Raw genomic sequence first — 12809 nt, forward strand, 5'->3', positions numbered from 1 at the left:
AGAGGGAAGTAAACAAAGTGAGCGGGGATACCCTTGCGGCCCCAAGATTTGATCCAAGGAGGAATAGTGGAGTAGAAACCAGAGTAACGGGTGATGCTGGTGGCAGACAGTTTGTGCACGACGGGGGAAAGAATGTCACTGACGCCAAACGCCGAAAATTAAAAGGTCTGTACACTAATGCCAGGAGCCTAGGTAACAAGATGGAGGAACTGGAGTTACTCGTGCAGGAAGTGAAGCCGGATATTATAGGGATTACCGAAACCTGGTGGAATAGTACTCATGACTGGAGCACGGGTATTGAAGGCTATGTGCTGTTCAGAAAAGACAGGAAGAAAGGCAAAGGTGGGGGAGTAGCCTTGTACATCAATGATGAAATTAAATGTAGCGAAATAAGATGTGATGGAATGGATAAGACGGAGTCCGTCTGGGCAAAAATCACGCTGGGTAAAAAAGCAACTAGAGCTTCCCCTGAGATAGTGCTTGGGGTGTGCTACAGACCGCCGGGATCGGATTGGGATATGGATAGAGACCTCTTTAATGTCTTTAATGAAGTAAACACAAAGGGGAATTGTGTGATTATGGGGGACTTCAACTTCCCGGATATAGACTGGAGGACGAGTACTTGCACGAACAATAGGGGTCAGATTTTTCTGGATGTGATAGCGGATGAATTTCTTCATCAAGTAGTTGAAGCACCTACGAGAGGGGATGCCATTTTAGACTTGGTGTTGGTGAGCAGTGAGGACCTCGTAGAAGAAATGGTGGTAGGGGACAACCTTGGTTCGAGTGATCATGAGCTGATTCAGTTCAAACTAGATGGAAGGATAAACAAATGTAGATCTGCGATTAGGGTTTTTGACTTCTCGAGGGCTAATTTTAAAGAGTTAAGGAAATTAGTTAGGGAAGTGGATTGGACGGAGGAATTAGTGGATTTAAATGTGGAGGAGGCCTGGAATTACTTTAAGTCACAGCTGCGGAGACTGTCGGAAGCCTGCATCCCGAGAAAGGGGAAAAGAACCATGGGCAGGAGTTGCAGGCCAAACTGGATGAGCAAGCAACTCAGAGAGGGGATTAGACAAAAGCAGAAAGCTTACAGGGAGTGGAAGGAAGGCAGGATCAGTAAAGAAAGCTACCTTGCTGAGGTCAGAACATGTAGGGATAAAGTGAGGAAGGCTAAAAGCCGCATTGAACTGGAACTTGCAAAGGGAATCAAAACCAATAGTAAAAGGTTCTACAGCCACATAAATAAGAAGAAAACAAAGAAAGAAGAAGTGGGGCCGCTATACACTGAGGATGGAATGGAGGTTAAGGATAACCTAGGCATGGCCCAGCATCTAAACAAGTACTTTGCCTCGGTTTTTAATAAGACTAGTGAGGAACCTTGCGATGATGGAGGGATGATAAACGGGAATGTGGATATGGAAGTGGATATTACTGCAACTGAGGTAGAGGCCGTACTTGAACAACTTGATGGGTCGAAGTCGGAGGGCCCGGATAATCTCCACCCGAGGATAGTAAAGGAACTGGCGCGTGAAATTGCGAGCCCGTTAGCGAGAATTTTTAAGCAATCGATAATCTCGGGTGTTGTGCCGTATGACTGGAGGATTGCTAATGTAGTTCCTATTTTTAAGAAAGGGAAAAAGAGTGATCCGGGTAATTATAGGCCTGTTAGCTTGACGTCTGTAGTATGTAAGGTCTTGGAAAAAATTTTAAGGGAGAAAGTAGTTAAGGACATAGAGGTCAAAGGTAATTGGGACGAATTGCAACACGGATTTACTAAAGGTAGATCGTGCCAAACCAATCTGATCTCCTTCTTTGAGAAGGTGACGGATTACTTAGATAAAGGAAATGCGGTAGATATAATTTACCTAGATTTCAGTAAGGCGTTCGACACGGTTCCGCACGGGGAGCTGTTAGTTAAATTGGAAAAGCTGGGAGTGAATATGAAAGTTGTAAGGTGGATAAGGAACTGGTTAAAGGGGAGACTCCAGAGGGTCGTATTGAAAGGTGAACTGTCGGACTGGAAGGAGGTCACCAGTGGAGTCCCTCAAGGATCGGTTTTGGGACCGATCTTATTTAACCTTTTTATTACTGACCTTGGCACAAAGAGCGGGAATGTGCTAATAAAGTTCGCGGATGACACAAAGCTGGGGGGTATTGCTAACACGGAGAAGGACAGGGATACTATTCAAGAAGATCTGAACCACCTTGTAAACTGGAGTAATAGGAATAGGATGAAATACAACAGTGAAAAGTGCAAGGTCATGCATTTAGGAATTAATAATAAGAATTTTGGATATACGTTGGGGGCGCATCAGTTGGAAGCGACGGAGGAGGAGAAGGACCTTGGGGTACTGGTTGATAGCAGGATGACTATGAGTCGCCAATGTGATACGGCTGTTAAAAAAGCAAATGCGATTTTGGGATGCATCAGGCGGGGTATTTCCTGCAAGGATAAGGAGGTGTTAGTACCGTTGTATACGGCGTTGGTGAGACCCCATCTGGAATACTGTGTGCAGTTCTGGTGTCCCATGTTCAAGAAGGATGAATTCAAACTGGAACAGGTTCAGAGACGGGCTACGAGGATGATCCGAGGAATGGAAAAACTGCCTTATGAAAGGAGACTCAAAGAGCTTGGCTTGTTTAGCCTGGCCAAAAGAAGGCTGAGGGGGGATATGCTTGCACTATATAAATATATCAAGGGGGTTAACGTTAGGGAGGGAGAGGAATTATTTAAGCTTAGTACTAATGTAGCCACGAGGACGAATGGGTATAAACTGGATATTAGGAAGTTTAGACTTGAAATTAGACGAAGGTTTCTGACCATTAGGGGAGTGAAGTTCTGGAATAGCCTTCCGAGGGAAGTAGTAGGGGCAAAAGACTTTCCTGGCTTTAAGACAAAGCTTGATAAGTATATGGAGGGGATGTTATGATAGGATCGTTAATTTGGGCAATTGATCTTGAATTACCACCAGACAGGTCTGCTCAGTGGTCTGCGGGGAGATGTTGCATGCGATGGGTACTGAGTTGCTGCGGAGAACTCCTTCTTGGGTGCTGGCTGGTGACTCTTGCCCACATGCTCAGGGTTTAGCTGATCGCCATATTTGGGGTCGGGAAGGAATTTTCCTCCAGGGCGGATTGGCAGGTGCCCTGGAGGTTTTTCGCCTTCCCCTGCAGCGTGGGGCACGGGTCGCTTGCTGGTGGTGTCTCTGCAGCTTGAGGTCTTCAAACCATTTTTGAGGATTTCAATAACTCGGTCCTGGGATAGGAGTTGTATAAAATTGGATGGGTGGGGTTCTGTGGCCTGCCTTGTGCAGGAGGTCAGACTAGATGATCAGATTGGTCCCTTCTGACCTATGAGTCTATGAGTCTATGAAGCTGGTTTAGCTAAACTACGTTTACAATTTCAAATCTGGTTCAAATCTCAGTGTAGACAGGGTCTTAGACATGATTCTCCTCAAGACAGATTGTTTCATGGCACAGCTGCATCCTCAGTCAAAAAGCTGGAGGTACATTTTTACAGATTATTATCTGGAATAGATTAAGATCAAAAGCCATTCTAATTTATCCCATGGTACTTACAATAAGGTGGATCAGTCACTAAAGCCCTGAAGCTCACTTGTTCAGCAAGCTGAAATCATTGCTGCTAAAAATAAACCCTTCTGCTAGAAGTGTCAGTGACTGTGAAGTGCTTCAAATGGAGATTTTTTGGGGGACAACATTAGTAATTATGTAACACCAGAAGCAGTCTAGAGGGACATACTAAATGCAAGATGGGCCTTAGTCCTGTACTCTGGGGGAAGAACAGGAGAGGAGTTTACTTTCTACGAGGTCACAGAAACTCGAAATAGCAAATAAACTGAGTGCTGATGTCTGTATCCAAGACTGAGGGAAAAAATAGAAAGGATAGCAGAAGTTTTTGAATGAGGCAAGCAAAAGGATCCATCAGGACCTATTCACACTAGAATGAAAAGCTTTTCCACTTGAACGGTATATGTTCTTGTACACTCCTTCTGTGAAGTTTGGAGAGCTTGAGACACTTAAGTACTTCTTCCATGTCATGAGTCATTATGAAATAAAAGCCAGGTTGGGATGGAAAGAGGTGTCCTGGTTCTGAGTGACCCAGCCATGACTAGGCTGTAACTTTATAGGATCGGGTAACTATTATCTCCAGGAGGAGAAGAAATCAGTTGTCTTTGCACCACTAAGGATCAATTCAACTTTTGTCATTTGAAGGATCAGTGGTTAAACGTATGTGAACACCTTTTCCTAAAGGATGAAGAAGTACTGTCCCTGTTTACCCCTCTCCTCCTCCACACAGCTACCAGTAACCCTTGTTTAGGAGGTAAAGCCAACTTTACGCAACATTGGGTCTCTGAACAGCCAAAATAAATAGAGGACTGCTCTCATATCAAGAATATTTCTGTGGAAATGATTCTCCTGGAAGAACCAGAAGTAGATCTCCAACTGGTATGTATTTTCGTAGCTCCACTGAAGTTATGAAAATGTATACCAATTGCGGATCTTCCCCCAGATACGGTGGGTGTGGGAAACTCCTAAGCAGGCTTTTCATGTAAGAGTAGACACAGTCCTTTCTGAACCAAAGACTGTTCCTTGGCTTAAGGGTTGGATTAAACCAGATCAGAATGGTGGTGTTTTTTTTCCTCTGGTGAGTCACATCTTAATGCTCCAGAATCCCAGCTTCCATTAAAAAAAAATAAAAAAAAAAATAAAAATCAAGTCTCTAGCTCTTTTGACTGCAAATAAAACTTTCACATTGTGGACCAAGTACAAACCAAAGCAGTGATTCTGTCTGAACCTTCAGTCCATGTGAAGAAATAGCTATGAGGCCCATATAAATGGTTCTTCCTTGTTTGAAGAGATGCATAGGAGTTTGGAAGCCTAATTTTCATCCAACCACATGATATAAACTCACCCGGAAGAAACCTCACAAACCGTGGCATGAAATGAAATCTTGGACAACAAGAATTGTTTTCAAATGAAGGACCTTAAATAAGAAAATTAACAGAAAAAGAATTAAGTCTCTGAAAACATATTTGCAGAAACAGAGGTTAAAGTCCTGGCTCTATTGAAATCAATGGAAGCTTTGCTATTGAGTTCAACAGGGCCACAATTTCACCCAGAATATCTAAATCTTCAGTGAAATTATCAAAACACAGCACAGTAAAAGGGGAAATAGAGATAATGTACTCTTTGGTCCACTATATAACAGAAATGTCCATGTGGGCAGGAAGAAAAAATTCTGCTTATATAATCAATGCAATTCAAAAAAAAATGTTCTGTAAGAACACAGGAATAAAGAATTTGCTTTTATTTAGATTTATTATTGTTCGTTCCAATAATAGTACTTATCTTTATACATACTAAGGGGGAAAAAATGTTCTATGTTATTGTTTCTTTCTCCTTTCCAGTGATATTAGTTAAGGCTTCATGTGAAAAAGGAAAGCCCAAAATGGTATGTGACTTACAATTTTAAAAAGTAAAGGAGAGTACAATCAAAGCCAGTAATACTTAATCCAAAAACCAGATCATGCAATATATTCAATAACTAACCAAAGGAAGCATACACAAAATATTAAACTTATATGCATCTGTGTTACAGCAAGTACTAAATAAATCTTCATAGGAAAACCCAAGAACCAAAAGTAATTTACATATTTTAAAGTGAAGTTCTTCTGAAATTTCTCTTGTTTTCTCTTAGCAAAAGTTTTAACTCTGAAATTTTGTTGTGTCACAATCTTAAAATGTATGTATTTTTCCACCTATCCTGGTAAGATTTTCAGCTATAATGACAGCTCAGTAAGCAAAGGAATACCATGTGGCTGTCAAGGTGACACTATTTTGTAGTTTCATTGTACTACAGGACAAATGCCTTCAGTCTGTGAGCTTGTCAGGGCAAAGACAGCATTCTTTTTGACACCCTGACAACAAAGCCTCACAAACACATTATTGCGCAATAATATAATTAACAGCTTGTTTAAAACAAAAATCATGTAGGAGTAATTAAGGAAGTGTTAAATGTCTTATCTAAGAGACCTGGATGACAACTCTGAGCACTGTTAGTTTCTATACACCCACTATAACGGACCCTTATCAACTGTTTGTTCTTGGTAAAAGAAAACTGGAAACTTATCCGTGCTATTAAAAATTGAAAACACTCAATTTTGTTATTTCAAGTTCTCCTTTTTAAACCAAAGCATGTTTTAAAACTTAGGCATAATTATTGAATTCGTAAATAACATTTACTGTTTCTGTATGTGTATATTTTTAACTGTACAGTTACCTATAAGATTCCAGTCATAGAGTTCCAAAATATCTCTGAATAGATACAAAGAGAATAATTCAAGCCCTCTCACACAAAAATTCTGGAAAAGAAAAATGCCAGAATATCATTATTCAAATATTTCAACACATAAATAATACAATTTGGAGATGATACTGCTCAATGATTAGTAAATCTTTAGGCATATGACTGTCTGTTATTCATTTAAGCATCACTTAGCATTTGAAGCCTCTTCTGAAAGCATGTTAATGCATATTAAGTGTTCTTTATTAAAGGCCCAAATCCACACTGGAGACAGATACTATGAGCTCAGGACTGCAAAATAATTTACAGTGCACCAAAAGCCTTTCACCCGAATAAGTTAAAGAGATGATATATTTATTACAAACACCTCTGTCATAATTCCCCACTCTTGCATCTTCTTGCTAAAAAGCTTATAAATCATCATTTGTGATATCACCACCACACCCTAAGCAACAAATAAATACATCATAAATTGAGGATTATGATTTTAAGAGCAGAGAAATTCCTCAGCTCAACTGGGAAAGAAGCCACTCTAGTTTTCAGCTGTCTTTCACTCTGTCTTGAAAACACTATTTCAAGTCAATATACATTATATAAAATAACAGCTCAAGTCAATATAAATTGTATGCATATGAAGCCAACCAAAAATTCCAAGCCCAACAAAATCTCTTTGGCAAGGCTACCTTGTTAAACAGGGTTTGCAAGCAGTGCTGTAGGCACAGGCAATTGACTAGGACTCCACAAAGACAAGTTCCCTATTTTGATTGCTGTCCTTTTATTACTTTAAATCAAGATCTGGAGACAGCACAGTAGATTCAGCATCAGGAAGTTAATCACATTGAGATCCACATTAATCATGTTTTGGATTTTTGGCCTCTTGCATATATTTAGATAAATCTACTGCTGAGTGACAGAAAAAGGAAAGATAACAACGAAAAAATATGTAAATATATAGGACTAAACTAAACATTGATCTTATCTTAGTAGTTAGTATGCAGAGTAAATCTACACTTAGACATGACATTCCATTGCAGCAATTTACTCCACAAATTTTGCCTTATTAAAGACTGTCTTAATACAAACCAGCACATTATAAACTGGAATTGCTTTGTTTGTATTTATAGGGATTTTTTTTTTGCATTAGGTTAGATTAAAAGACACCCCTGTTCTAGTGACCAGACCTCAGGGCTGGGAGTCAAAAAAGTCAAATACCAGTCTTAGGGCTAGTCTACACTGGCAACGTTAAAGCGCTCCTGTGGCAGTGCTTTAACGTGGCTTGTGTGGTTGCAGCAGAGCGTTGGGAGAGAGCTCTCCCAGTGCTCTAAAAAAACCCACCTCCACGAGTGGCGTGGCTCTTGGCACTGGTGCACTGTCTACACTGGCGCTTTACAGCGCTGAAACTTGCTGCGCTCAGGGGTGTGTTGCAGCACTGTAAAATGCCAGTGTAGACAAGCCCTTAGTTCCACCACCGATTTGCATGGCAAACCACCACCTTATTATGCATCAGTTTCCCCATTTGTAAAGTAGGCACAGACACTTACCTTATTTCACAGGCATATTGTCTGAAATATATTTGTACAGATCTTTGAAAAGTTCAAAGAGGTATGGCTAAAGCTGAGTATTCTTAAATTTATTTTCAATATATAGGGTCCTAGATATATGCTTAAAGCTTTATGTAGAAATCATAGGTTTCCATTCAGCTATACATTCAGAGGGTGCATGAAGCTAAATACTACAGAGTTAATCCTTTAAACATATCAACAATTCATAACCTAAACTGATCTCTTGACTAATTATCGCCCTTACCTCAGGCATCATCTCTTCAATGAAATGAATTGTATAGTCAATGTTAAATCTGATTACTTTACACAGAGGAATCTGGAAGGAAAACAGAAGAGCGGTTCAGTTTGAAAGGACATATGATGCTGACTGCATCACTCATACAATTATGTTTCCTAAGAATTTCCATCTGATGAAAAGGACACTTAGTAAAACTGTTGCCTTAGGGAGTTCACATAAAGTTTGGGGCAGGAGGGAGAGAGAGAGAAATAGATGACAATAATAACTCTGCTTGTGAAATAACATAGGACTGACAGGAATCATTGGTCAAACAATGCCATCTACTGGAAATTGTGTTTTTTTTCAGCAAAAGCAAAATTAACTAACAGATCTCTCTTCTCCCATTTTGAAAATATTGTATTTGTAGATGAATTTACTGTGCATGGTAGAGGGTGCCAGACTGGTCTAGCGACCTCGAAGCAAAAAGTGTTTTTAGCCCACTACTAATCTTATTAGCCACATTGTTTTAATACATCTTTATGTAATGGGAGCATGACACAGGGACTTGCAGTACATATTTATAGGTTTACACAAAATAGAGCTAAAAAATACTATACCGTCTGGTAAACCAAATATTTAATCATTTTTTAGTACAAAAGCTTGCAAAGTCCATAGACTGCCCCTCACCACCCTGTTTGTTTTAGAGGGACAATGTCAACCTGATTTTTTTTTTTAAATTGACCAATTTCAAAAAATTGTAATTTACTAGAATACCCCTTGCAAATATTTTTCCAATATCCCTGTCAAAATATTACAGAACTTTTTCTATTCTGCTGCTGCTACTGCTTATTATGATGAGGGTGTTTACAGGAAAGGACAATGGGCAGGCTCAAAATAACTACCACACATGCTTGGGCCAAACTCTTCATTTCTCCTTCACCTTCATTTTTGACTGCAGCCTCTTCAGTTTCAGCTTTACTGTAGTTGTTACTAGTAAATACACTAGCTCTCTCAGATCAGGGCATGAGACACATGTCATAATGCTAGCACATAAGACAGGAAATGCAACTGACTGTATACAGAGTGCTGTCAAACACATGAAGTAAACACACTGAAAAAAGAGAACTTTTTTTTCTGTAATCTCTATCAGTTATAGTTAGAGATTTTTGGGGGGAAAGAGGAGAGTGTTGGATGAATTTTCATATGGAAACGTAGTCTTCAAGATGATGGCATCCCTGTAAAGGTTTATTTTCCTTCCCCTCAGTAAAAAAGAACCCTATCACACCCCAGTAATCACAAGAATTGTATAACAAACTAGGACTCCTGTATAATAGAAAATTAGTGGTGGGGGGGGAAGAGGGATGGACAAGATTGCAGTTTTGTGCTTTCAAGGGGCTTTTTAACAGCCAGTTTTAACTTCAATTGTGAAAAATACTTTGACAATTTCTTTTTAGGTTTGTAACACTCACTACTAAGACTCCACTCAAGTGTAGCATTGAAATATTAAAAGAATATTTAAATTACACTTTCAATGATTAGTAGTGTCATTTTCACTGATCTTAAAATTTAGCTTTACAATTTGGATTCTAAAGGTTTTGGTGCAAAAAGCAAGCAGGCAATCCAGAACATACACAATTGCATGTCTTTCTAATCCAGTGAGCCGTGAGAGAACTTAAATTCTTGCCATTTTTAAGTCAACATGGCTGAAACTTTCACTGTCCGTGCAAATATAAGAGACCACCTCATAATGATCAGCGATTCATGAAACTGAAACAATTTAAGGCCCCAATCCTGCAATGGATCTCTGTACCTGCAAAGAGGCATGCTGAATTCAATTCACAAGTACAAGCTCCTGTCTGCCTGCATCTGCTTGCAGCACCGTGACCCTGGGCTTACACTCCCTTCCTCTCCACCCAAAATACACATCTCTCACTAATGTTAATCTTTAGGCTACATCTACCAAGTATAGTTGTTACTAGGAAGATTCCAGATGCAACCATCTTTGTAGATGTTCCCCCTATTATGAACTTGTTTATTCAGAAACAAAATCCCCTACAGATTACCAATATTAAATTAAGAATATGATAAATCCCTTTCTTCAAATGTATTTGATACTGGATACCTTTCAATAGAAATTAAGAATCAGGACATTAAGATATGTTACTCAACGTTTGGGGAAAAAATAAGCAGTCACATTTATTTCAACAGTGCTTTAAAATATTGTGAGAGTCTATTTTACAACAGATGTCTAAAGATGACCAAGTCAGGACTTTCTGAATCAGCTGCTTAACAGCCAGGACTATTTCCATTTGTCTTCTGTGCAGAATAAAGAGACCAGACAAGGGATTCTTAAAACAGGTGAGCAACTTCCAAATAACTAGGAACAAGTTTCCCATGCACAGCTGCACTTAAAAAAGCTGGAAGAATGCTATTTGTTGAATAATGTATTCAAAGAATAATGCTGTTATAAAGCTGATTGAATAACTGATGCATTATTCATTGAACATCTATGATTTGACTTATCATTTTATCTAATATTTGTCCAGCTTGGCTAATAATGCAGCTTTGCTACAGAGCTGCAGGGTGCAAGTGAAGCCTCCTCAGCTATAGAAATTTGTCTCATTAAAATATTTTGTTATATTATCTCCATTCTTGCAAAGAACCATGTGGATGCTACACTTAGCCATCTGCTATTTATCAAGCATATCCTGAAATGCCTCTGAAATGGCAATTCCTCCATAATTGCTGTCAAAAGCCTTACAGTACAGCAACAGCATTCTCCTTGTGAAGGCCTTGCCTATCTAGTATCCTGTTGATATCAGAAAAGACTGCGTGGTGTTACTTTATGACCATATGTCTGCAGTAAAGAGCAATCTGTTAGAATTATCACTTGCTGCTGACCATTTTCATATAGTTAGCAAAAAAGGTACAGGAAGAAAACTGCAAACAAGGCTCCAGTAGTTTTGTGCCCAAAACACACAAGTTCCACACTAGAAGTAGGTTGAGTATCTTCAGGTATCAGCTCATACAGGGCAGTGTGAATTCTCTTTGCCTCTGGTGGAAGAATTTTCTGTAACACATTTCGTCTGTAATTCTCCAACTCATGCTTGACTTAGAGTGAATTTGTATTCTAAAGAAAAGGTGGTTCCTTTATCCTTAGTATAGTATCTTCCCAAATGAAAAAGCTTAAGTGTTTCTTTCTGCTCTATGTCCCCAAAAGTGAAAATGGAGGGACTGGGTGACAAAATTGCCTTTGAACACTAAGAGCTTGTCTACACTCACAGTGCTGCAGTGGCGCTATCTAGACCAACAGGAGAGCTTCTCCCATTGGCGAAGGGACTCCACTTCTCTAAAGGCACTAGCAATGTCAACAGGAGAAGCCCTCTCATCAACACACAACACTGTCTAAACCAGAGATTAGGTTGTTATAACTGTGCCCTGGTCTACACTACAGAGATAGGTTGATGCAAGGCAGCTAATGTAGACCTAACTCTGTAAATGTCTACACTAAAACTTCGCTTCCACTGATGTAACTTGCCCGCTACACTGACTTATTAACTCCACCTCCATGAGAGGTATACAGTTTAGGTCAATGTAGTTAGGCTGACACAGTGTCAGTGTGTAGACACTACGTTTCTTACATCAACTGTTGCAGGCTTTCAGAAGCCATCCCACAATGCCCCACACTGACAGTTCAATCGATGCAAGCATTCTTGGTGAGGATGCACACTGCTGATACAAGGAGCAAAGTGTAGACACGCATAAGCAATGTAAGTTAGGTAGACTTAATTTTGTAATGTAGCTGTGCCCTGGGTCGCTCAGGGGTGTGGACGTAGTTACATCGACATAAATTTGTAGACCAGAGCTAAGAGAACCATCACAGCAAAAGGTTTTAGAGAATGCTGAAACCCCAATCACGTTTGCTTTTGTCAAGGAACAGTGGGGCCCTTTCACAGGCACCATCACTTTTCTAGTCAGCTAGACACTGTTTCTTAATCAAGTTTGGCATATCCTGTTATTTCATATGTGACTCTACAGTGTAAACATGTTCCTTTATTTGCGTAATGAGACCAAACTAATTCAAGTTGTGAATAAATTGACAACTTGAAATCTAGTCACATTAAAAAAAATAAAATAAAATAAAATAATCAGTTAAAATGTGTTTCCTATTACACTATAGCTGTGTTCTAGTCTCGATACTTGTTTTACGATCACATTTTTCTACTTTTTAAAGTGGTACTCTCGTTGATGTTCCTGTGTGAAACAACAGGGAAAAACAATCCCCTGGTGACTAGAGGGAGGAAACTGTGAAATTGATCACACACAAAGAGCTGTCAAAAGCACCAAGTGAGCAGATTGAAAAAAGGAAGACATATTCTTCTCAATCTCTTTCAATTAGAATACTCTTGGGGCCCAATCCTCTCATTGAGAACCGTGCAGGTTCTGGAGGGGGGGGAAGAGAATAGATGTTCCTTGTAACAATAGTAGGTATAAAATTTGTAAGCAGAGGAGTGATTTTTAAGTTGACAGTATCCCTTTGATTAATTCTTGTAAACATACAGTTCCTGGTAAGTGTTTCTATACTTCTACTCAGATCAGAATGTCAGTGACCTTTGGTTTCTTTCCCCTTTTCCTCAGTTGTGGGGGCTGGGTCACTTGCTGGGATCATCTGGGTATATCTCACTTAATCACTTCACAGCAA

General features: G+C 39.6%; 1 protein-coding gene across 3 annotated transcripts in view; it reads right to left on the bottom strand.

Moving 5' to 3' along the window:
• DROSHA (drosha ribonuclease III) overlaps window positions 1-12809 on the bottom strand; it is a 113492-nt gene that overhangs the window by 74302 nt on the left and 26381 nt on the right. For all 3 annotated transcript variants that reach the window (XM_050939847.1, XM_050939846.1, XM_050939848.1), the window contains 3 exons: window positions 8135-8206; window positions 6305-6386; window positions 4937-5008 (listed from right to left, as the gene is read on the bottom strand). In XM_050939847.1, coding sequence (XP_050795804.1) covers window positions 4937-5008; window positions 6305-6386; window positions 8135-8206 — 226 coding nt within the window. The remainder of the gene's footprint in view (window positions 1-4936; window positions 5009-6304; window positions 6387-8134; window positions 8207-12809) is intronic.

The sequence above is a fragment of the Gopherus flavomarginatus genome, chromosome 2 (genome assembly GCF_025201925.1).
Source record: "Gopherus flavomarginatus isolate rGopFla2 chromosome 2, rGopFla2.mat.asm, whole genome shotgun sequence".
Lineage (NCBI taxonomy): Eukaryota > Metazoa > Chordata > Testudines > Testudinidae > Gopherus > Gopherus flavomarginatus.